This window comes from Cryptomeria japonica, chromosome 7 (assembly GCF_030272615.1).
Source record: "Cryptomeria japonica chromosome 7, Sugi_1.0, whole genome shotgun sequence".
NCBI lineage: Eukaryota > Viridiplantae > Streptophyta > Pinopsida > Cupressales > Cupressaceae > Cryptomeria > Cryptomeria japonica.
Window position 1 is genome coordinate 618,378,161 of NC_081411.1, and position 25,681 is coordinate 618,403,841.

General features: G+C 37.4%; 1 protein-coding gene across 1 annotated transcript in view; it reads right to left on the minus strand.

Annotated features, from left to right (window-relative positions):
• LOC131035837 (uncharacterized) overlaps positions 1-25,458 on the minus strand; it is a 206,029-nt gene extending 180,571 nt beyond the window's left edge. The window contains exons 1-3 of the mRNA XM_059207631.1: positions 24,648-25,458; positions 18,596-18,656; positions 18,348-18,401 (exon numbers count right to left, since the gene is read on the minus strand). Of these exons, the coding sequence (XP_059063614.1) occupies positions 18,348-18,401; positions 18,596-18,656; positions 24,648-24,823 (291 nt within the window). The 5' untranslated portion in view covers positions 24,824-25,458. The remainder of the gene's footprint in view (positions 1-18,347; positions 18,402-18,595; positions 18,657-24,647) is intronic.
• Between the last annotated feature and the right edge of the window lie 223 nt (positions 25,459-25,681).

Genomic DNA, 25,681 nt, shown 5'->3' on the forward strand with positions numbered 1-25,681 from the left:
TTACCTTGGCTCTGATACCATGTAAAGTTATTTCAATTTCAATTAAAGAACAAGTTATGAACTATGTATGCTATATATGGATATGGGAATTATGTTAATGTCTAATAATTCTCTGATTTTTATCTGCAGGTCTGAAGGAGAGAGATCATTTAATATTTTCTATGTCTTCTCCAAATGAATTCAATTGGCATATATATCATTTAGGCAACCGGTCAATTGGTGTATTGACCGGTCATGCCTTTTAGGCATGACCGATCAATGCACCCATTGATCGGTGCCTTTGCAATTATACCATTAACACAATGCTGATTATCGGTTCAAAACCCCCGATAGCATATTGTAATATCATAATATAATGACTGATCAATATAATGAATCGGTTCATATAAACACCGATGATTCAAAGTGCACGATGTATGTAATCCAACCGGTGCAGTTGTTAACCAATGTTAATTCCAAATGAAGCGGTGTATTCATTAAACCCGATAACAAATATGCCCGATATAATTAAGCCCAATAACAGATGTGAATCGGTGCCAATGGTTATGCACCCGATAGCAAGTATGTATCGGCGAATTTAACCCGATAACTTATAGCATTTAATATGCTATCGGGTTAATACCCCGATAGCATATTAATGCCAATTAACAATTGACATTAATATGCTATCGGGTTGTTAGCCCGATAGCATAATGATAAGCAATGTTTGTACAATTCGATAATCATATGCAATATAAATCAGACATGAAGCATGTAGATAAATAACAGAACAAGGAAGGTTAGGAAGATCTTATCTTGCATAAGCTACCATGCATTAACAAAAACACTATCAAGGCTACCAGTCTTGATCCCACAATAATTCTTTGTTTGTTATCTTTTTGGGTCAAAGATGGGGACATGACAAGTGATATGTCCATAACTTGGTCCTAAGTCTTAAATCTATTCTGATTCTTCTAAACCCCAAGGGAGATAGGTGCTGTTAGGGAGAGGCAAAGTAAAACCACTCCAAGATGTAAGAGCCCCAAGGACGAAAGGACCGAGGTTCCTGACTTCTGGACTGAATTAGGGAGGTGGTGTCATAGCGCCCTAGACAAGTCAATGCCCTCTTCTGGGATTGAGAATTAGAAGGGTTTGGAATTAGAACTGGAGTGATGACAATACTAAGTTGTATTATGAGCAACTTAAATTATCTATTCTGAATCAATATAATATATTAGGTAATAATACATGTTGCTCTTTGGGAATTGACAGCCTATAAATAGGGGACATTACACTTAGAGCAAGCCCCAAATCCGGGCCCTGTTTGAACCCAGCTTGGGATCCAAGTCAATTGGGTTAAGAATTCAGACAAGGGACATGATTTTTCCCATGGGTTCATCCCAAATTAACATAGACAAACCTGGGTGAACTGAGAATGAACCAAACAAGATCTGCCAAAACCCAAATTGAACCCACACTAAATTTGGATGAGTTTTAGAAAATGATTGTTTTTAAATCATTTTTTGGCATTTGACTTTGAGTAAGATTGAAATAAATGCGATCCGTAACCCAAAAAGTGACTTGTTAAGAATTTGAAAGACCATAACAAACCAGTTTTACCTCATTGTGAATTCAAAACCTTACAAGCAAAAATTGAGAATTAATCACTAAAATTGCAATTAATCACAAAATGGCAATATTCCTGATTTTCCATTTAAAAAACACATTTTTTAAATAAATTGTTGATAGCCGCTTATTTACCAGTTTTCAACAATTTATGACTTTTTTTTTGCATTTAATCACAATTTTTACAAAATAAATGTGTCGGATTTAACCCACTCACGTCCATAGGGTTTATACCCAGACATTTTCACCTTTATTTTCATTTTTCTTTAATGGTTGGCTCTGACAACTTGACGACCTGATTTTCTTTCCTCAGATGGGTTTGCTGTGATTTCCTGAGTCTGGGGTTTGCTGCAATTTTGTTTCCAGATTGTTATTGTGTTAAGAAGATATTTTAGAGTAAAAATAACTAATAAAAACAAGAAAAAATAACTATACATTTTAAACTGTTGTAAACAATCCGAATCAGATTTTTTCAAACCATTTTGAAGATTTTGGATTTCCAAATTTTATTAATCTAGTAATTAGAATATGGTATGGATGATATGCTACTTTTGTTCAAGAAGTGAGCTGGTAAAATATCTTTCATTGATATTAACTGAGAACAAATTACAATATATAGAAGTTCCAAAAATACTGTAGATATTAATTATGATACCTACTTCTATCTACCCAATACTGTAGACACATTAAATACAATATTGACCATTAACAATATAAGGAATTATTATTCTAACACCCTCCCTTAATGGTCAATCTATCAAAAACACCAAGTTGCCCCTTGAATTTTACAAACTTATCCGGGCTCAGAAACTTGGTGAGAATATCTACAGTCTGATCCGCTGTCGGAACATACTACAACTCAACTAATCCGTCTTCTACCAGCTTGCGGATGTAATGACAATGAAGCTCAACATGCTTGGTACGTTCATGGAAGACTAGATTTTTGGCCAGTTTGAGCACCCCTTGATTATCAATATACAGGGGAGAAGGACCTGCTTGCGGCATCTACATGTCAGGCGGCATCTACATGTCAGAGAGCATCCTTTGGAGCCAAACTGCCTCACATGCGGCCTTGACAGTTCCCCGACATTCAACTTCGGTCAAGGAAAGAGCCACGGCCTGTTGCTTCTTGCTGCTCCAAGTGACAGCACCAGTACCCAAACTGAAGACATACCTAGAAGTGGATTTTTTGTCATCCACTGAGCCTGCCCAATCTGAGTCAATATAACCAATCAGCTTTGGATCGTTGCACCTACTATACAGAATGCCACAGTCTAAAGTGCCTTTCACATATCGCAGTACTCGCTTCGCTGCAATCCAATGATCAGCTTTTGGGGCTGTCCTGAAGCAAGAGATGTAGCTGACAGCAAAATAGATGTTAGGTCTAGTGGCAGTGAGGTAGATGAGGCTGCCTACTAGTTGCCTGAATTTGGTTTCATCTACTGCAGGTAAATCAGACTTGGCTAATAACTTCAGCCCTTTCTCCATAGGTGTGGAAGCATATTTACAATCCTGCATTCGAAACTTGTCAAGCAAACTGTGGGCATACTTGGACTGTGAAATAAAGATATTGTCATCAGCCTGCCACACTTCGACACTTAAGCAGTAATGGAGTAGCCCCAAATCTGTCATGTCAAAAGCTTGGCACAAGTCCTGTTTGATGGTTGTAATCAAATGTGTTGAATTGCCAGTAATGATCAAGTCATCCACGTAGACAACAAGAAAAAGGATATCATCACCGGAGAGTTTGACATACAAATTAGTGTCAGATGGACTACGCTAAAAACCATGTTCAACCAAATACTGATCAATTTTGAAGTACCAAGCCTGAGGGGCTTGCTTCATGCCATAGAGGACTTTTACCAATCTGCAAACCTGATGTTTCTTACCAGGAACCTTTAAGCCAAGAGGTTGAGTCATATAAACTTCTTCTTGCAACTCACCGTTGAGGAATGCACTCGTAACATCCATTTGGTGAAGTTTCCATCCAAACTGAGCTGCAATGGCGAGAAGAAGACGAATTGTACTCATCTTGGCAGTAGGAGCAAAAGTCTCCCGTAGTCAATGCCCCCCCGCTGTGTAAAACTCCGAGCAACCAATCTGGCCTTGTACTTATCCAAAGTACCATCTGCATGATACATCCACAGCTAATGGGTTTCTTTCCAAGAGGCAAATCAAAAAGAACCCAAGTGTTATTCTTCAGAAGACTATGGTATTCTATCTCCATAGCCTTTTCCTACTCAAGAATGCCTTTAGCCTCGGAATACGTTTGGGGCTCAGAGATGCTATGGATGTTAGCCATAAGTGCAAGGTTGACTGTATGTTGTTGCTTTCTCTTGCATCGAACTGATCTATCCTCAAGAAGCTCATCATCACGAAGATCTCCTATTGTCTTCCATTTAGGCTTTAGGGTAGAAGTACATGTTGACGTGGCTAAAATCGTAATGCTACAACTCTATCCGGCCAACGCAGAATAGAATTTACTCGCTGAGTATCCTATCCTCTCTTGTGTAAGAAAATCCCTAATGTTGTTTTAATTGATCAAAGGGGACAAACTCAAGGTTCCAAATGTCAGTTCATGACTGCGGGATAGCTCAACAATTGATGTGTTTTGCTGGGAGCACAAGGGGCCTTACGTTTGCAACAAGCTAGTCTGCATCTAAAATGATGGTGCGTTTCTCAAGTTGGGGAATAAAAGCAAAGGAGAAGGGATTAGGAGACCTAAAATTAACAAGACTAGTGCGTGAGTAGACGGATTCGACATAACCAATCCCTGCTTGGCCAGAATAACTCACAACCTCACAAGAACGGTGCAATCTTCAAGGGGACTTAGAAGATTTTTAGACTACAGGTGCATGCCTAAACACCCAATTCCGGCGCAGCTTCAAACAGACACCTACAATTGAACTAAGCACGATTTTAAAGGCTCAAACTAACCATACACAGGGATATAGAATCAGCATATCCCCAATGGTATGAACCCGAATCCATCAAATACCTGCACACCAGAAGGATCTATCTAAACTTGTTGAAGGAAACCATGCAAGCAGAATAAAACCAAGATGATAAACACCAAATCAATGTCCATATATTGATTTCAGCTGCTATTACAACAATTTATGCAGCAGTTCTACTCTATTCCTAGCTACTAAAATCTAACTTTCTAACAATCTAATCTATTCTAATTGTCTACAAAAACTCTAACTTGTTCTAACTGTCTAACCCTTTACAAGAGAAAGGCCCCTACCTTTTATAGATTTTACAATTTGAGTCGATGGCTAGGATGGACTGCATCCAACAGCTGCAATTTGTCTTCTAGAACCATGGCAGCTTTAACCCATGCCCAATCAATCCTTAGTTATCCCCCCAACCACATTCTCAACTACCTACAACTATTCGACATCAATTCGGGTCAATCCGGTAGTTGGACATAACTGTCTTGTGTTCCTTTAAAATATCTTGAACGGGACCCACGGGTAGTTCTTTTACAATAAAAGAGTTCAGTTTTTAAACTGATTTTCTGGAATTAAATCCAGTTGTGTATCCTTCTGAGAATGCATATTTGGTAGCATTCTGTGTGTTCTTTGTCTTCGGTCTAACTGGTGGACTTCAACTTTGCGGTCCGTGGTGATGACACACCTCCCCATGCTTGGTGTTGATCCTCTACAACGTGCTCTGCTTTAGCAATGTCTGGCTTTGTCGTTTTGATCCCGTCCTCCTTAGCGTCGATCACGATCAAGTCCTCGCTTTGCGCTTCAGGTTGATGCTCTAGCTCTTCCCAATGTCATCATGCAAACAATGAATTCCACTTTTAATAATCATTTTGAAAAATGATCAATTTAGGCGATGTTGGGATTCGTCTTGTCAAAGACGAAAGATGTTTGCATTTAAAATCTCCCCTTGCGAAATTAGGGTTTTAAGTACAAAATGCGAGATTTAAACCCTAATTTAAAATGCCCCCCTTGTGGCGAAAATCGGCCATTTTGGCTTAGATGCAACTCGGACTATGGAGAGAATGCACGATTTGTGAAACATTAAAACGCCCCTCTTTCTAACGAAAATCGACCTCTCTCTCTTAACTTGCAAACTCGGCACTATGAGATCAATTGTGCGACTTTGTTGATTTAACTTAAGACGCCTACCCTTTGCTCAATATGAAAACTTCAGCCATATTGACTCCTTTGGAGCGACTTTATTTTTGGTTTTCGGCTCAATGAGTCAGAATGCACGATCTAGAACTTTATATTTTTTCCACCCTTTCACTTTGACCAGATGTAAACTCGGCCTATTCATCCAAAATGCGCGACTTGATGTTTGATTTTCGGCCTTACTAAGGCAAATTGAGCGAACTTAAGTCTTCCTTTCTCATTTCCGACTCATGGGCTAACTACGCGAACCTTAGGCTCTTATGTAATTTCGGCCATTCTAGTTAAAAGGGGGCAATTTTGACTTTTGTTTCTTTTTCAGCCCATTGGGCGATTTTGCAAACTTCACCTCTTTTCAGCCTTTGAAGGCGAAATGCGTGACTTAGAGGTTTTCGGCCTAAATGGGCCTTTTGCGAGATTTTGACTGTTTTAAGTTTCAACGCCCTCCTTAGTTAATTTTGGGCCTTGCGGCAATAATGTGAGACTTGCCTTTGGGTTTAAAAACTTCGGCCAATTGAGGTTTTTGCAAGATTCCCTCCCTAATTTCAGGTCATTTGGCTGAAATACGTTATTTGTTAAAACGCCCCCTTTGATGAATTTCGGGCTTTTGAGGTTTTTTGCACGATTTGTGAAAAATACCCTTTGTCCTATGAAATTCGGTCAAAATTGGTTGCTCTGTGCGATTTAGATATTGTTGAAGTTTTTCATTTTCGGCCTATATGGAGGAAATGTGAGAAAACAACTTCAAGCGCCCTTCTGTCAAACTCGGGTTTTCTCTTCAAAATCGCGATTTTCTCCTTCTTGGTTTTGAACGCCTTGCTTTCAAGAAATTCGGCCATTCAATGTTGCAATGCGAGATTTCGCGTTTTCTTCAGCTCAGGAGACTTTCGGTAATGACAAGAGGATTGTAAAACAAACTTTGAAATACCCGAGCTTTCCACATGGGAAGACTGGACAAAGCTATCCTTGGGATTCCTTGGCAATAGTTTATCGACTTTGAATAATTGGTATGTAGGGGCGAGGAAAGACTTTGTGGAACCCTTACTTGCGTCTTAACACCATGCAACGCATTCTTTGAATGCACTGTGAATTCGCCCCTTCAACGCCTCGGGATTTGGACGGTCTTGGACCAGAAAAACCACTCACCTCTCTTGGGCAAATGCAACAAAAAACCTTGGGGTTCCCTATGAAGCAGGGCGATGTGTGCTTAACGCACAACAGTACCAACATCTGGCATTTCCGGAACAACGTCCCCTGGAGTTTCCGGAACAAAGTCATCTGGATGCAAAACTTGTGACAATTCAGGTGGTGATGGATCGGTAGATTCCTCATCTTCAGAGTCAAAATGCTCTGAAGCCCTCCCATCATTTGAACCAAGAGGAAGACGAACACCAACATCAAAAGTCTTCATAGATGGAGTCATAGGACTAGGAGTAGTAGAGGGCATGAATGGACCAATAGTCTCATCAACCACAACATCATGACTGAAAATGAGACGATTTGTCTCCACATCAATCAACCTGTAGGCCTTGTGGTGGTCGTTGTAACCAGTAAACATAAGTGTTTGGCTCTTTGAATCTAGCTTAGCATGCTTGGCGTGTGGAATCCATACATGAGCGGTAGAACAAAAGACTTTCAAATGGCCCACTTTAGGCTTGCATCTTGACCAGGCTTCTTTAGGAGTCATCTTCATAACGGCATGTGTAGGTGACTAATTCAGAAGGTAGACAGCAGTGTAAACTACTTCAGACCAGTATTTCTTAGGAACATTGCGATGCTCTATCATAGAACAAGCCATTTCAATAATGGTGCGATTTCTACGTTTAGCTACACCATTCTACTGAGGGGTGTATGGTGTGGTGAGTTGGCGCTTAATGCCATGTGTAGCACAAAATGTAGAGAAGTCATTGGAAAAAAACTCCCCCCCCCCATTATCTGACCTTAGAGTGACAATCTGAGAACAGGATTCTTTTTCAACTGAGGCCTTAAACTGCTGAAATGTACTGAACACATCTGATTTATTCTTCAGAAAATACAACCACATTTTACGGCTGAAATCGTCAACAAATAACAAGAAGTTCCTGCAACCAGTAACAGATGGAGTGTTCATTGGCCCACATACATCAACGTGAACCAACTGAAGAACCTTGGAGGCTTGCCAAGAATCATCATCCAAGAATGGTGTCTGATGTTGCTTTCTAGCTTGACAGGCTACACAAACTCCATGATTTTGAGGTTGGATCTCAGGGAGACCAGCAACCAAACCCTCCCAATATAACAAAGAGAGATAGTGCACATTTAAGTGCCCATAGCATTGATGCCAAAGTGTTCTGATGGATGTACTCCTAGCAACCAAAGCGTGCTCCTGAGAATCACTGGAATCAGCAAGTCTATACAAACCATGATCCTCGAGTCCCATAGCAATTGTAGTACGAGTCTCCCTATCAACAATGTTGCAGATGGACGAACTGAAGATAACATCTAATTGAGGAGAATGCCTCATGATCTGACTGACGAAGAGGAGATTATGTTCCATGCCTGGAACATAGTAGACATCAAGAAAAAGTAAATTTCTACCTCCTTAGTGAATCTAGACAATGCCCTTACAAACATCTGTGTACTCTTCTCCTCCTCCGAACATTACCAAATCCAAGAATGGTTCAAATTTCGTGAACCAATCTCGACGATGAGTAAAATGCTACAAAGCCCTTGAATCAATATACCAAGCAGAAGAATGTACTGGATCTGCTGTTCTCTTGGCCATAAAAGCATAAAATGCAGATTCTTTCTGCTCAGAGTGCTCTGCGACGTTTGCCTTTTGTTGAGACCCTCCCTGCATCTTTTTTTCAAAAACCAATTGAATTCGACACTCAGCCTTCATGTGACCAAACTTATGACAATAATTGCACCAAACGTTCTTCTTCTTGTTGCTGTCGTGAGAAGAACCCAAGCCTTTCAGCTGAGAAGATGGAGCCTTCCCTTTGTTCTTAGCAAAAGATTTGGCAGAGAACGCTTGCTCGGTGGAGATGGAATTGGTACTACTTCCAAACTACTAGCGCCAGCGATCTTGCTGTAAAAGCTTGTTACAAACATCGGAAAACTTCAAATCGAAATCAATGGAAGTGATATTGATCGTTTCGATAAAATACTCATAAGATTTGGGCAAACTCTTCAGAGTGATGACGACCATGTCCTCTTCCTCCATTGTGCGACCAATCGCCTCAAGTTGGTCACGGATGTCCTTGATCTTTGTCAAGTGATCCTGCAGAGGTGTCCTTTCGTCCATCATAATCGAAAAAGAGCATATTCTTTAGAAAAAATGCTCGGCTCTTGTCAGAGGTTTCATGGAGACTCTTCAAATGATCCCATATCTTCTTTGCAGTTTTTCCGGATGGTACCTCAGGTAGCTACTCGTCGGTGACGGAGAGTTTGATGAGCATGACTGCTTCCCGGTTGCGCTCATCCCATTTGTCTTGATCTTTTCCTGCAATGGTTGGACATTGAGACATGCCTAGAAAAACTGCATCAAGACATTGGTACTCAAAAATTGTTAACATACGCTGCTTCTAAGTGTTGTAGTTGCAGCCGTTGAATTTCTGGCTACTTTCGAGCATTATATTCGTCAAAGATGCCATCACGTACCCTGAGGTCGAACTAGTGAAGGCACAAATTCCAAGGCACGAAAACCAGCAGTGAAAACAAAGGGTTTTTAAAATTCTGCAAGTCAGGTTCGAAGGCAGAAACTGAAACCCTAGAATGGTTTTCGAGGCAAAAAAATTTGGAAGCCCTAGAAAAATCTCACGAAGACCCAGAAAATCTCTCGAAAAGCCCACAAGGAACTTGTAATCAAAATAATTTTTCAACTAAAGGGTTAAATACACGGGGTCAAAACCAAGGCACAAAAAACAATACACCCAGAAAAATCCGACAACCCAATTCAGATTTCGAAAAACCCACAAAGATTCTGCAACTGAAAAAAAAATCAACTTGAAATAGAGGGTCAAAACCCTAGCCGAAAATGCAAAAACCTTAAGCGGCCATTAAAGCTCTAAAAAAATTGTAGGTCGTGAACAAAAAACCCTTTTTTGCACCGATAGAAAGAAGACGAAATACGCAATTTTTTTTTTTAAACATGAAATCATGTTAAAATAGTCGGGATTTTTATAGACGCGAAAAATCGCGATTTTTTTTTTTAAAAATGCATGGATGGAAAATAATACAGATCGCGTTGGGAAGCCAAGAAAATACAAACGCAATTTTGGCAGAAAAAAATTCTACCAAATCCTTCCACGAATGTAGACAGAAAACAGACGTGGGTAGGGAAAAAATGCCCTTGAGCAGACCAACGAAAACAAACGTGAAACAGGAGCCAGGCACAAGAAACCCCAAACGGGTTTGAGGAAAAATTCGAAAAAATTAAAATACACAAACTATTTCGAAAAATTTACTAACCTAGGGCTCTGATACCATGTTCAAGAAGTGAACTGGTAAAATATCTTTCATTGATATTAACTGAGAACAAATTACAATATATAGAAGTTCCAAAAATACTGTAGATATTAATTATGATACCTACTTCTATCTACCTAATATTGTAGACACATTAAATACAATATTGACCATTAACAATATAAGGAATTATTAATTTAACAAATTTTATGTACAGTCTCCTATTTACTACCTTTCATAATATGAAATTCAACAAGAAGCTAAGTCCATTTGAAGCCAATGGGTTGTAATTATTTTACTTTATTATTTTTCCCCTTTATTTTCATTTTCTTTAATGGTTGGCTTTGACGACTTGACAATGTGATTTACTTTCCTCAGATGGGTGTGCTGTGATTTTTTGAGTCTAGGGTTTACTGCGATTTTGTTTCCAGATTGTTGTTGTGTTAAACAGATATTTCAAAGTAAAAATAACTAATAAAAACAAGAAAAATAACTATACATTACATTTTAAATTGTTGAAGAAGTTTATGTTCTATTATAATAACCATCCGAATGAGATTTTTCCAAACCATTTTGAAAATTTCAGATATCTAAATTTTATTAATCTAGTAATTAGAATGTGGCATGATGATATGCTATTTTTATGTAATGTCTCCTATTTACTAGCTTTCAGACTATGAATTTCAACAAGAAGCTAAGGAAGTCCATTTGAAGCCAATGGGCTGTAATTATTTTACATTATACAAAATATTCCAAAAGACAGTGACAAGTTTTCAATAACTAAATATAAAGGTAATTCAACAAATGTTAAGGATGACATGAAAGATCATCTACTATTTTTTGTGTATGATAACATTGTTCTCCTATATATCTTGAGAGTGTGAATCTTGGATTTTCACGCTTTCAAAGCACAATAAATTCAAAATTCTCAACAAACTCGAGGTGCCTAGCCGAGACCCTGGGCAAACTTAGCCTATTTCAAGGTGAACCCAAGGCCACCCAAAAATAAAAAAATAAAATAAAATGATTTGATTAGAACATTTTTATAAACAAAAGTGTCTTGGATAAATAATTTGAGATTTCACTCTTAAGTGATATATTGTGAAAATGCATGCACCATGAAGGTTTAAGTGGTTTCAAAGGCCATAATTTGGGCTTGGTGGCAAGGGCTTTGCCCTTCAACTGTGAGAACCCTGCTGGTTCTAACTCTCCTGGAATACTATTGCTGATTTGTTTTTGGATTTTTCAAGGGTTTTGAACAATTTTGAATAAAAAATAACAAGTGCACCAAGCAAGAATTGCTCATAAAACTGAATAGATACCAAATATAGAGCAATTGAATCTATATTATGAATTAGATAACTACTGCAAATGAAACTAATACATAAAACATACCTGTAGGTCCTTAGCTTATTTTAAATAAAGAATTCTGGAGTTTGTCAACCAGAACTGGGAAACTAACCAAAATAGGTGTACAAGTCCAGGAAATTATTTCTTCAAGCCAGAAAAGTGATGGAATAGCTTGTATGTGCTAGGCGTTTAAAATTGTGCAACCAAAATGCAAGAAGGAAGGCGTTTCAGCCCTTTGGGAAAAAACACCCCTTTCTTGGACCCCACGTGCCAAGGCTGAATTGTACGGCCAGCAACTGGAAATAGTACAGCTGCTTATTGAAATGAAGTATGATGCTAAAAGGGGCATCTAACCTGATTTGCCCTTCCCTTATTGAAAAATCTGCAATATCTGGATAAAAGAATCTTTGTTGAAGCACAATAAGACTCTTGAATGAAGCCTTCACAATTGCAATAATTCAGCTGATCTTCCACAGCCTCACAATCACAGATCCACGAAGAATTTCCGTTCTCCAATGACCAAACCTCTAAAACCCTTGTCAAATAATTCCATAGAGCAAAATAACAAGCAATGTCAAATAATCAATAGTCAATAATAGAGGTTGAATTGCTTGCTTTGCCTTTAAAAACCCAAAAAGGCATAATTCTCCAAAAAGTGTGATTTCCTCTTGAAGGGAGTTAAATACATTTAAAATGTATTTAATATACTTTATGCAACATTTGAATTAATTCCCCACTTGGACGTACCCTTTTGATATTCACTTTACATTATTTAAGTGGCCCACTTTTTATTTAAGTTAATAATATAACATTATAATAACTCCAAATGGCACGTTTCCCAAGAAAGTACACCCAAAATCATTTAAATACATTTAAATGTATTAAATTTACTCTTCATAGTTTAATTTGTTGTTGGGCGTCCAAATCCACTTAAGAGCTTTAATAATAATCATTTTATAATATTTAAGAGGCTTTTAATTTTAATAAAGTCACTTTATGACTTTATAATATCCATATAACTTAATTTAATAACCTAACCACTAAAATATTAATATCTCCCTCAATATTCAATCTTTTGACGTGTCGTCTAAAGCTGGAGTCAACACTAAATAACCCCCATGTGTCCAAGTGCCCTGACTAAAGATAATACTATTGCCAGATTGACTTACTATAAATAATAAGTCCCTCAACTAAGTCCACACACTGACTGCAAAGGCCCTAGAACTGAACCCAAGACTGAACTGAAGAAGTGGAACTGCCACTGAGACTCTCTATCCAAACATGTTAGCCTACAAGAGTCAAAATAATAGGCTAATCCCTCGAACTTTGATGCTCACGAAAATGGGGACATTACAGTCCGCCCTCCCTGAAATTGCTTGTCCTCAAGCAATCTCTACTGCGAAGCAACTCCACTCCACCAGAGGTCCAAAAGATGCACTGTGAAATGTCCCACTCATCTCCCACCAACTCCTGTAGCACCAACATAAACACAACTACGTAGGGACAAACATCATGCCAACTATCCAACCCCTGCGCACAAGAATAGTGCATCAAAATCAAAACATGTTCAAGAAGGCCAAGGATGAACCGGTATACTCTCAACACAGTGAACATGCTGCAATGCTCAACTGTAAACCCTGTCTGGAATCTCGATGTACCCAAAGAATCCCAAACTCTATACTCAATGCCCGGCTGAATGCCAAGATCCCAAATCACTCTGTAGAGTACTCCCTCCAAACGATGTGGCATCAACACGATACCATTGTATAGTGCAACTAAGTCAACCCCAACAGAAGGAAGAAGCAATCCACCAGCTGGAACAATCCCTGGATCCCATAGCCAGTAAGGAAGTCTACCATGAGAACCACTCCCAGACCTCCACTACTCGAATCTGATCTCAACTTCACCATGCCAGAAGTGGTGAAGCCAACCAATGGGACCCATCCAAACCATAGTGCCAACCTTGTCAACACCCAAGTCCCAATCTAAACAATACACACATCCATCTTCTCTGTGGAGATAGGAATAACTGAGAGTACCCACAACACAACAACAATCTCCACCCTTCGCAAAATTGTCCTGGATGTGCTGAATCCCCCCCATAGGTGCTGAATAACATGTAATCTCCCCTCTTATGTTGTTGATGTGAAACCAAACAGCACCCTCAAAACTGCAAGACCGACCTGAGGGGATGCTAAGGATACCAACAGGTACATAGGATGATAGAGTATCATCCCCATGCTGCTCTCGCATGACGAGGAAATGATCTAACTCTTTCCCAGCGTCATGTGTAGCAATGACATTAGTGGCTGATCCACTAAGTGTGTATTCAACGTGGTCACACATCTCTAAGGCTTGAGCATTTAATGGCCTCTCGACCAAAGATAACTCATGGGTGTCAAGATGCAAGTTATGTGTACCAATAAAAAATTTTGAATCATACCTCTTCTCTTGTTCACACATAATTGCATATTCTTCATGCTTGCTTACCTCAAGAAGCTCCTCCTTTGCATGCTCAACTTTAATATGTTCTTCCCTTGGAAGAATTAGAGATCTAAGGTGTGACCCCCCTTGCTTCTTTGCTTGATCTAGCTGGTTGCAACGTTCTTCGATTTCTTGCAAACGCTGTTTCGCTTGGGCAGCCAATAACCTTGCCTTTTTAGCTCTTTGCAACCATCCATCACACATGACCTGTGTCTTGTTCACATCTTCCAAGGTCTGATATACAAAATCAGACTCGTTGTGACTTGAATTTTTAACGCATAAATCATTTTTAACACCCAAATCTTGAGTGTCATTGCTAGGAATCTTCATACAACCCTCTTCCACACGTGGAATGGCTGTTACCTCATGATAGTGCAAAGAATTGCGACTGCTGCTACAAAAATCAGAACTGTTAGAGCTTGTATCCTTTGCACATTCCTCATCTTTGACACTTCCAACTCGCGTGCCAACATTGGTAGATCCTTCTGCAATATTTTCGTCATTTACTACACATCTACGTCATGATTAAGCTCAATAGTTTGGCTGCAATGTAAATCAGCATGTGTATAAGTCTCCATAATCTCATTTGCTTCATCATTGGATCCTCTTTGTCCTTCCAAATGATGTGACTCATGAATCCATTCATCTACATGCAACAAGTGCATCTCCAAATCTACCGCCTTCATGGCTTCCTCTTCAATGCATCTGAGGTCTTCATCAAGATCCTTTATCTCATTAACCGTGCATTGGTGGTTAGGCTCCCAACAACCTTTGCAAGGGAAGCATAGACCTTGTCTTCTCATTTCATTCTTGCTCATTATGGGAGTTCCTATAACCTGGTCATTGAGTTTAGATGTAGAACCATCCTCATAAGTTGATTTAGTAGTTCTACCATACCTGCTCACACTGTGCCCATGATTGAATTGTGTCCTTTTAGATGAAATTTTCTCCTTATACACCCTCCTAATATGCTTTATCAACCCAATCTCTTCAGGCCTCCAAGTGACAAACAAGTTCAAATAATCATGAAGAGAATATTGTCCTTTAAATTTACCTGGAAAACTCTGATAGCCCTCAAAGAATCGAAGAGCTTCCCGTTCACATCTTTCCCTCAACTTGATGGCATCATGTTCAATCTCTTCCTTGGATTTCCCTACAACACTGTAGTAACCCATAACTAGAACTTATGAGTGTTGGTTACTCAAAAATCAACTATGAGAGCTCCATGAATCCAAATGGTATCTCTTCAAATTGTTCCTGGTTTCCCTATAAACCAAGCCACCTGCGTGTGTAAAACCTGTGAGGCTCAAACAGATGTTGATGCCTAAGAACTCCTAACCCTCCAAGAAGGCAGGATCAAAGCTCTGATACCACTGTAAGCACCCTGTTGGTTCTAAATCTCCCAAAATACTATTGCTGATTTGTTTTTGGATTTTTCAAGGGTTTTGAACAATTTTGAAAAAAAAAATAACAAGTGCACCAGGCAAGAATTGCTCATAAAACTGAATAGATACCAAATATAGGGCAATTGAATCTATATTATGAATTAGATAACTGCTGCAAATGAAACTAATACATAAAACATACCCGTAGGTCCTCAGCTTATTTTAAATAAAGAATTCCGGAGTTTGCCAGCCAGAACTGGGAAACTGACCAAAATAGGTGTACAAGTCCAGGAAATTATTTCTTCAAGCTAGAAAAGTGATGGAATACCCTATATGTGCTAGGCGTAGGAAATTGTGCAACCAAAATGCAAGAAGGAAGGCATTTCAGCCCTCCGGGACCTCCTTTCTTGGGCCCCACGTGCCAAGCCTGAATTGTACAACTGCTTATTGAAATGAAGTATGTTGTTAAAAGGGGAGTCTAACCTGATTTGCCCTTTCCTTATTGAAAAATCTGCAATATCTGGATAAAAGAATCTTTATTGAAGCACAATAAGACTCCTGAATGAGGCCTTCACAATTGCAATAATTCAGTTGATCTTCCACAGCCTCACAATCACAGATCCACGAAGAATTTTCGTTCTCCAATGACCAAACCTTTGAAACCCTTGTCAAAGAATTTCATAGAGCAAAATAACAAGCAATGTCAAATAATCAATAATCAATAATAGAGGTTGAATTGCTTGATTTGCCTTTATAAACCCAAAAAGGCATAATTCTCCAAAAAAGTGTGATTTCCTCTTCAAGGGAGTTAAATACATTTTAAATGTATTTAATATACTTTATGCAACATTTGAATTAATTCCCCACTTAAACGTACCCTTATGATATTCACTTATATTATTTAAGTGGCCCACTTTTTAATAAAGTTAATAATATAACTTTATAATAACTCCAAATGGCACATTTCCCAAGAAAGTACACCCAAAGTCATTTAAATGTATTTAATTTACTCTCCATAGTTTAATTTGTTTTTGGGCATCCAAGTTCACTTAAGTGATTTAATAAAAATCACTTTATAATAATTAAGTGGCTTTTAATTTTAATAAAGTCACTTTATGACTTTAAAATATCCATATAAGTTAATTTAATAACTTAACAACTAAAGTCCAAGGGATTGAGCTTAACTGGTTAAAACACTGGGTTCTCACTATGGAGACCCAAGTTCAATTCCTAATAGGGACATCTAAAGTGGAATTCTACGCTGTGACTCTTGGCCTTCCATAGAATGAGGAAGGTCTTGGGTCAAATCTAATCAAACATAATAATAATAATAATAATAATAATTCAAAATATTGCGGCTACGGCCTATTACCTATCAAAAAAAAAAATAACTTAACAACTAAAATATTAATATCTCCCTAAATATTTAGTCTTTTGACGTGTCGTCTAAAGCTGGAGTCAACACCGAATAACCCCCATGTGTCCAAGTGCCCTGACTAAAGATAACACAACTGCCAGATTGACTTCCTCAACTAAGTCCACACACTGACTGCAAAGGCCTTGGAACTGAACCTGAGACTGAACTAAAGAAGTGGAACTGCCACTGAGACTCTCTATCCAAACATGTTAGCCTACAAGAGTCAAAATAATAGGCTAATCCCTCAAACTCTAATCACGAAAATGGGGACATTACATCAACCCCGCCTTATATCACAGCAAGGAACGCAATGGGAGGATTGCCCCAGTCCCCCACGAAGGACACTATGCTTTGACCATGTTAAGGTGTTGCTCCCAAACCCTCATGAGGGGAACTATCCCTCAACCCCATTGAAGTCTCCACTTCCAAAACCCCCACTAGTTATTGGGATCCCTTGACACAAAAAAGACTTGATTACAATGAGGGAGCTTGGGAATATAGGCCAAAACTGCCAACTTATACAATTATCTTTATCACTATCATGCTACCATTGATCAATGATGAAGTATCATATTGTCAAGGATTCAAATGGTACTATTATTCAGACTAGATTATGATTATAATTTTGAAAACTGTTTGTGCCTAGTTATTATTTATGCATGTAGTTTGCAATGTAATCAGTGATATGGACATAAACAACAAAAATTTATATTCGACAATTCATGGGTTAAACTTTCAATTTTATTCGCTCTTTGTATCTCTATGCAATTGCAATGCCTTTAAATTTCAAAAACAAGAAGTTTTTGTCTCTTTTTCTACATTTTTATTTTTATTTTAAATCTGATTTTTTTCCCCATTTTTTATGTTTGATACCAGATTTTTTTATTAAATCTTATACTTTTGGTTTATCGATTTTTTCCCCAAAAGATTTTTGCTGCTATCTGCAAAACACAAAGACCATCCACTCTTGCTCAAATTTCATTAAAAATTGCCATCACAGGAATTAAGTTGAAAATTGACCAGCAAAGGTTTCAAAATGGTTGGATTGCTATTTTTACACATGCAACAATCCATTCACTATGAACGAGATCATAGAGTAAGACTTTTGGAAAAGAGAAAAACAAAAATTGTTTCTTTTCCTGCATTTTTAGTTTACAAATGAACTCTCTTATTTTGTTTTCATTCTTCTACAAATCTATTTTTAAAATATTAAATGAATTAGGTCATATAAATTGTTTTCATTTGTTTTAAATGTGTTCTTTAAAAAACATAGTACATATTTGCAGCAAGGCTCTGATATAACCTAGTTCTTTAACTAAAATGAGGAAATAAAGAAAAGAACTCTTCTATTAAGGTACACAACATATATTATAAAAATATTAGTAATTACAGGGTAGGTGTACTTCAAAAATGTATTGAAATTTGATTGTCTCCAAAAATTAAGCAGATCATAACGAAGAATAAGTGTGCTACATTAATATAAGCAATATCATTGCAGAAGGTTAAGATCACCTGACAGCTTATACACTTAGGTGGATCATGGTTGAAGACCATTTGCTCACAAAGCTGAACATACACCAGAAGTTTGATTTTGTTAGGAAATTTTCTATGCAATAGGCATCAGCTAATTCAAGTACCTGATTTTGCATTCCAAGTATAGTTTCTACTATTGTCCAATTGGAAGCACATTAAAGAGAAATGTGAAAACTGCCAAAGAAGCTTTTAATAGCCAAATCAAAAAAGAAATCAGTAGTACAGACCTGGAACCAAATTTTAGTTTCACTGCCTGATTCTGAATTATTTTGAGAAATTTTATAAAACCTGCATCACATTTCACACCATATAGAGATCAATTAATAGACGAAAAACAAAGCACAAGTATCACTTTGTGATTCATCATAGGGAAAAGAAAACACAAGCAGCTAAATTGAAAATCACTATCGGTCTATGATTATGTCATGGGAGGATAATATTTAAAATCAAAAACATAAAAAGTCAATAAGTTTTTGGTTGCAACTCTCATCAAAAAGTTCTTTAATTGAAAATAAAATGCTTGTAAGATTATTCTTAACTACCAATCCCTTCAGTAGCCAAGAAAACTAAGTAAATGACAAATTTAACACAAATACAATGAGCTCTATTGTATTTACAAAACTAAATTTTGAGAAGCTATGGATTAAAATCACACCATAAGTTGGATGAACAGAGCAATGAAGACTTTCAGGGTCTCTAGGTTTCAAGAAGATAGAGATAAGGTTGGAGGGTTCCAAAACCAGTGGCTTCTCCTTTGTAAATGGTGGCAGAATGGCTTTGAGGGTCATAACAGGCCAATTTCATTATCCAAGAACAAAGGGTTCAAAGAGAAATGTTTTCTCTCTTTTTAAAAGGGTATATTTCATTGGAAAGGAAGCGAGAATCTTCTTCTCTCAAATCTTGTGTCGGGAGCTAATAAAGTACCGTTGGGTTTGAAAGGGGCTCAACCTCAAGCTTGAGGTACAATAAGATATTTTTAGGTAGCAAAACAAATCCCAACAGTGGCAGAATGGCTTTGAGGGTCATAAGAGGCCAATTTCATTGTCCAAGAACAAAGGGTTCAAAGAGAGATGTTTTCTGTCTTTTCAAAAAGGGCATATTTCATTGGAAAGGAAGCAAGAATCTTCTTCTCTCAAATCTTGTGTTTGGAGCTAATAAACTGTTGAGTTTGAAAGGAGCTCAACCTCAAGCTTGAGGTACAATAAGATATTTTTAGGTAGCATAACAAATCGCAATGGCTAAGATTCTAAAAGACATCATTAAAAAGGAAGAAAGGTACACAAAAACACTTCCTACACAAAATTCTAAGGAGAGCCTTGTACAAAATTCGATTTTTTTAACAATTACAAAAAGAAGAAGCACATAAATATAAAATACGCAGTATTGAATATACCATAACACAATTGTACATGGAGAAAACCTTTTTGAAAGAAAACTCTACACTCCAAAGCAGCTCAAATGTATTATTCAGTAAACAACACAATTGCAATACACTTGTGGAGAAAGCTTTCATAGGAGTCTCACCAACTAGAGATCTGGTCAAGATGGTTACATAGGTGGCTTGTGCCTATAACATCCCCATTTTCAGGTTCTCTACAAATGCAGTTGTCACTGACTTTCTGTATTTGTGTCAGCTTATTCAGAGAGATGATTTGATGTTATCAGTGAGCTCAGATGATTTAGTGGAGTCATATGATGCTTTCAGATGTTATTTCCAGCTTCTGGTTTGGGCTCCAAGATTCTTAGTAGGAGCATCTATTTTTAGTAAGTCACCCAATTGGGTTCATTTATTATTTTTCATCATTGGGATCACTCCTACACATTCAGATTTCAATTCCGATGCATTTTTACCATTGTCCTAATTGGGTGTATTATTGAACTATATTTAATTAATTTCACTAAGGTTGTCATTTTCATTAAAATAATTTGTCGGGCACCTCAATGTTATAGCTTGTTGGAAAAAGAACAGAAGGTTTTTATAGCTCGTTGGAAAGAGAACAAAAGGTTTTTAATGTTGAGACGCTTAAAAGTGACTTTAAGTGTCATAAATGTTTAAAAGGTAAATTAAATCATTTTTAGAGTTGAAAGGCTTAATAAATTAATAAAGTGATATCAAAAGGGAGTTTCTGGAAAGTTCCCTAAAAGGCCTATAAAATAATAAAAAGGGGAATTGAGAGCTCATTTGATATGTTGAGTTTATTATTTTTAATATTTCTTTCTAAGAAAACCCTACATGGTTTTTTGAGTTGGATTTGGTTCAACTTAGGCTTTGGGAGGACGAAAACCCTTGCAAGGAACATCTTCTACATTGGTGAAAGATCAAATCTGGAGGATTATTCAGATCACAAGTGAGCTTCAACATGAACAATTTCAGTTGTATTTACAGTCTAGAAAGAGCAGATTTAAAGAATCATTTGCAAGTTTATTCCCTTTATTTGTTGGCCATACACCCTGGGGAGTGGCGTGAGCATAGAGGAAGGTGGTGCTTGGCATTTGAAGAGGTCTCCATTGCTTTTTGGAGTCGTTTGGGGTATGCACTACCATTTCTATCCATTTCATGACCTTTGGAGAAGTTATTGAAGATTGGCATCCAAACTACAAGTGCCAATTAGCTGATTTCAATACCAATTCAGTCTATTTCATTGCTGCATTTTCTGGGTATGTTTGAAATACGTTTGTAATGCTATTTTATGAACTAGGTTGTTCATATTTTTCAAAAATATTGTATTATCAAATCAGAAATTAAATCTGGAATATTTTAGCCTTGTGGGTTTCTGTATATTGTCGTTTTCCTGAGTTGTTTAATTGTTGCAAGCATTTATATTTTCTGCACTTTGGATATCATTCAAAACAATTGCAAAACTCAAACCAAAAACAAAACAAAAAAGCTCAAGGCAAAACAGGGCAGCATATTACAAAGAAACTACTAGTAGAATCGTTGGATCTTGTTAATGCATTTATGAAGGTGGTTTGTTTGAAAAACTACTTATTTTGTGAGAAGTTGCCCTATGTAATTCATCTATTTTAAAATCAATATGAGCTCCTCTTAAAGATATTTTTTTATAGAATTTTCGCCTACATTAGACTTGTATGTGTAATCTATCTTTTGAGTGTGCTGTCCTCCCATTTATTTGTTATGTTTTTGTTTACATGTGCATCTTCTCAGTGCATGTATGGTACACACCAATGGCTAACTCGCCAATTCTGCTTTGCATTCCTTCTTCGATTTGAAGAAACAGCTTGGATGCACTCATTGTAGCCCCTCTGGGTCGGTTTGTCATGGTGGACAGAGTTCTTGCAAACCAGTAGGGTATCAGGTTTAGTTTTGAATTTTTTATTTCTTAGTTGAGGATTGGGCATCACACCCCTTTGGATCAGATTTTTGGAAATTGATATTTCAAAAGTAATTAACATAATAATATTCCCTCTTTGTCATGTGAGGATATTTAAATGCAATATCAATTGCCAAAAGATATTTAGCAAAAACACATTTTAAAAAGAAAAAATAGATAACACATATTTTATCTTGAATTTATTTTTTGGTAGTGATAATGAAATATCAAATGTCCAGTAATATTCATTCTTCTCTGCTATCAAAAATTCATTATTCTTCACAGTTCAATATAGGAGTTGACTGTAAAGCAAACCAACTGCAAACCCTATAATTTTCCATTTGGTGGTATTTACTAGTACATATTCTTCTTCTAACAAGTTCCGTTACTAGGAACCTAACATTTATTGACAAAGGCATAGTAGATTACAACTCTTTCAATTTAATGCATGCTTGCCAAGATTTACTAGTACATATTCTTCTTATAACAAGTTCTGTTACTAGGTGTTGATTGTAACTAGGTAGAATGCGGATTCCAATTGCCTAAGGCAACATTGGAGTCCACCAAGGGCTGGGCCCTCTCTCTCAGCCCTCTCTCTCACGCCAACATAAAATAGGGCAGACCCTATCCTCACGCCACTTGATGTGGCTTTATAAAAACATGCTAAGGAATAATAATAAATAAAATAAAAGGTTATTTTATGCTAAGCCGACTTTAGAGGTTTATACCTAGAGGAAGATATATATAAGAGTTCATCAAATGAAGTAAACACGTTCTATGTATCACACATACAATGCGATCTGCTCTGCTCCTAAATGTGATCTGCCCTCCTACACTTGGCGAATCTGCTCCTTGGTGAACTGCAAGAACATTTAGCTACATGCTGCTTCAGCCTATCGAAGTTATCTTCTGCTGGTGGATGTCTTGATCATCTACAACTAGGGCATCACTCTACATTACCTTGGCAACTTGCTGTTTGGACAGCAATCGGAGATAAGTGTTGTAATCAGAATATTGTATTTAAGGCATACTCAGATCTGAGGATCTTTCTTGCTGGGTTTTTCTTCCTAGGAGGTTTTCCCAGGGTACTTGTGTGTTGTGTGTTCATTTTGTTCATTTCTTAACTTTTACTTAATTCTGGAAATTCCTAAGTACTAACAGCAATTCATATAATCTGGAAATTAAGTTAAATTCCTATTTTCTAAGTATTGAATTAATCTAAAAGACTAAAATCAACACTAGGAACTTAATTGACAAAGGCATAGTCTAGACTCTAACCAAGAAGCAGTCAGCTCAGCCCAATGTAAATCTTGGCAAGCATGCATTAAATTGAAAGAGTTGTAATCAGCAACATGAAAAATGAAGGTCACAATGTGCATAAGTTTAACAGTTTTAACTTTGGGTATGCATTCCTGACAAGGAAGAAACTCGATATTGGAATGCAAACTTGAAACCAGGAGGGAATACATGCAACTAACAACCAACAATCTTGAATCTAAAATATTTGATAAAAGATTTTTTGTGTAATTTCATGTTGCCTAAAAGATGACTAAATTGGTGCAGCATTTCATATTTCCCAGCTTAGCCCTGTGGCATCCACAACCGAATATTTGAATTAAAAATGGTAGAATTCAAGACAAAATTTGGTATATGAAAGTACAAATGTAGAACAGCCTCCCACCTGACATAGCTTCTGACTTGTACTCAGAATTTAACTAACATAAATGTGAAGAGATTGTTCTATTCACTTATGTATTGTTATATAGCTCTGAAAAGATTTTGTTTATTGCGATCCTTTTCAAACCACGAAGTTCCCAAAATGGCATGGTTCCTGGCTTGTACTCAAGGCTTTAATGATGTATATGTCAAGAACATTTGCTATTCAATTGTGCATTATTGTGAAGCTCTCAATGGTTCTTTCCCACTGTCATCCTCTTCCAACCCACCATCCTCTGAAAAAGCTAGTTATTACAGATCAAAAACAGTCACTGATGAACCCTTGAAATTACCCGTCAATCATTACACCTAAAGGCGCCGCTCATCAAAACTATAATGAATATTCATATAGAAGATATCATTTACGGAAGAAAATTCAGGATAAACATCTTAGAGAGGAAATCAAAGGACGTCTCGAACATTTAATCCAGCTTCAAATTCTACAAAGGTTTACGATTGATGTTTTGACAAAGCAGAACTGCCTTGATTTGATTTATTGTTGGTTTCAACCTAGTGAGGATCAAGGTTCAGAAGTTAATCTGTGCTTATTAGAACACCTGAGTTTTATGCGTCGCTGCGGAAAACTTCACTGACTGAAGGTTTGCACTAGTTTTCAGATGCCAGATTATTCAATGAACTAGAGATTAGAAGTTAATCTGTGCTTATTAGATCACCTGAGTTTTATGCGTCACTGCGGAAAACTTCACTGACTGAAGGTTTGCTCTAGTTTCCAGATGCCATATTATTCAATGAACTAGAGATTACACATAATGGCAGGAGTTATCACCACAGGCCACAAGCAGTATAATCCCAAGATTCTCACCCCTGCAAGCCGGGCAAGAGCGCCTCTTTACCGAGTTGACTGGATTCTCGGTTCAAAGGGTAGCCCGAAGGCGCCAATTGTCAATGGGTAATTATTGCACATTCATGTTCCAAATACATGTCGTAGGAAAATATTGCAGGATCGGCACTAAGCCTTGCAACTTTTTAAGCAATTTCCATCCACTTTCAAAAATAATGTAGCCCTAATGCCATGGATACATCAATTTGGCGCTAGGTGATTCATCAGCTTCAAAAAAGGCTTGCCGTATGATCAACTAATTTCACAATGCTATTTTATCATGTTGATGCTTAAATGAGTATTCGATATCAAACAATAATAGTCACAATCAAGAATAGTTTATTAAGATACAATAATATAGAAATGAAGTGGTGGAAAACTTAAACTTACCCATCTTCGCTTAACACTCCATGAGGATAATTCTTTAATGGTGATGTCAACCTGAACTTATAGAGCTTGTTTTGATGCTGAACCTCAAACCCACACAGACTAGCACCCAATGAGAACTGCACCATCAAAATCACCACCACCCACCAATAAACGCCTAACATAGTCTTAGCCCCCATCCCCTTCAAACCTGGAGTTAGTTGCTCAATCAGGCTAACTAATCAGTACACGATCCTTCCGTTGAAATCATGAGTTCAGAATCCCTCTACTCCATCCAGCATGCTTAATAGCATTAGGGTAGCTACATGACTACCCAAATGAGAAAAAGGATAAAATCCAGGTGCGCGGAGAAACTTAAATTTCCTGATGAATTAATGAATTTAGTTGAATGATGGGTTACCCTTAAATGGAGTAAACAAGTTAGCAGAATCGTACTCAGACGGGTACAATGGAATTTGTGAATAAATGATTTAATTATGTTTTATTTTGCTTGTTTTGAAGTTCAAAACCTTCGATCCTATAGAATTCACGCGGACATTTTCGACATTTACGACAATCTTGAGAGAACAAAAGAGTTTGGAATTATGATCTTTATGGACAAAATTATCTATGTAACTCTGTAATATTTGTGATGATAATTATCCGGTCTAGGCTAAAGAGAACGCATGCGTTGCACGAGGAAAGTATGTCGTTTCTGTACGTCTTTTATAGTCGTTTCTGATTTAGGCCTACCCTGTTTTTGATTGAATGGATAAAAAAATTTACGAAATGATCACTCAGAAAGGCTAAACTTTCCAATTGACCAAAATGATCGTAGACTAGGAAAGATCGAGCTGACCGCGGGTCATGTCCAACTCAATGGAAGCCACGTAGCTTGTTAAAGACCATTTTTACCCTCTCATGGAGGATCCACAAAACCATGAAGATGTGAGCTAATGTTTTATATTTTGTTTATGTGCAATGCACATAATTGAGATTTTAGAATTTTGCCATTGTTTAGAAATTATCCTTCTAGATTTGTTGGGTAAAACAAATTG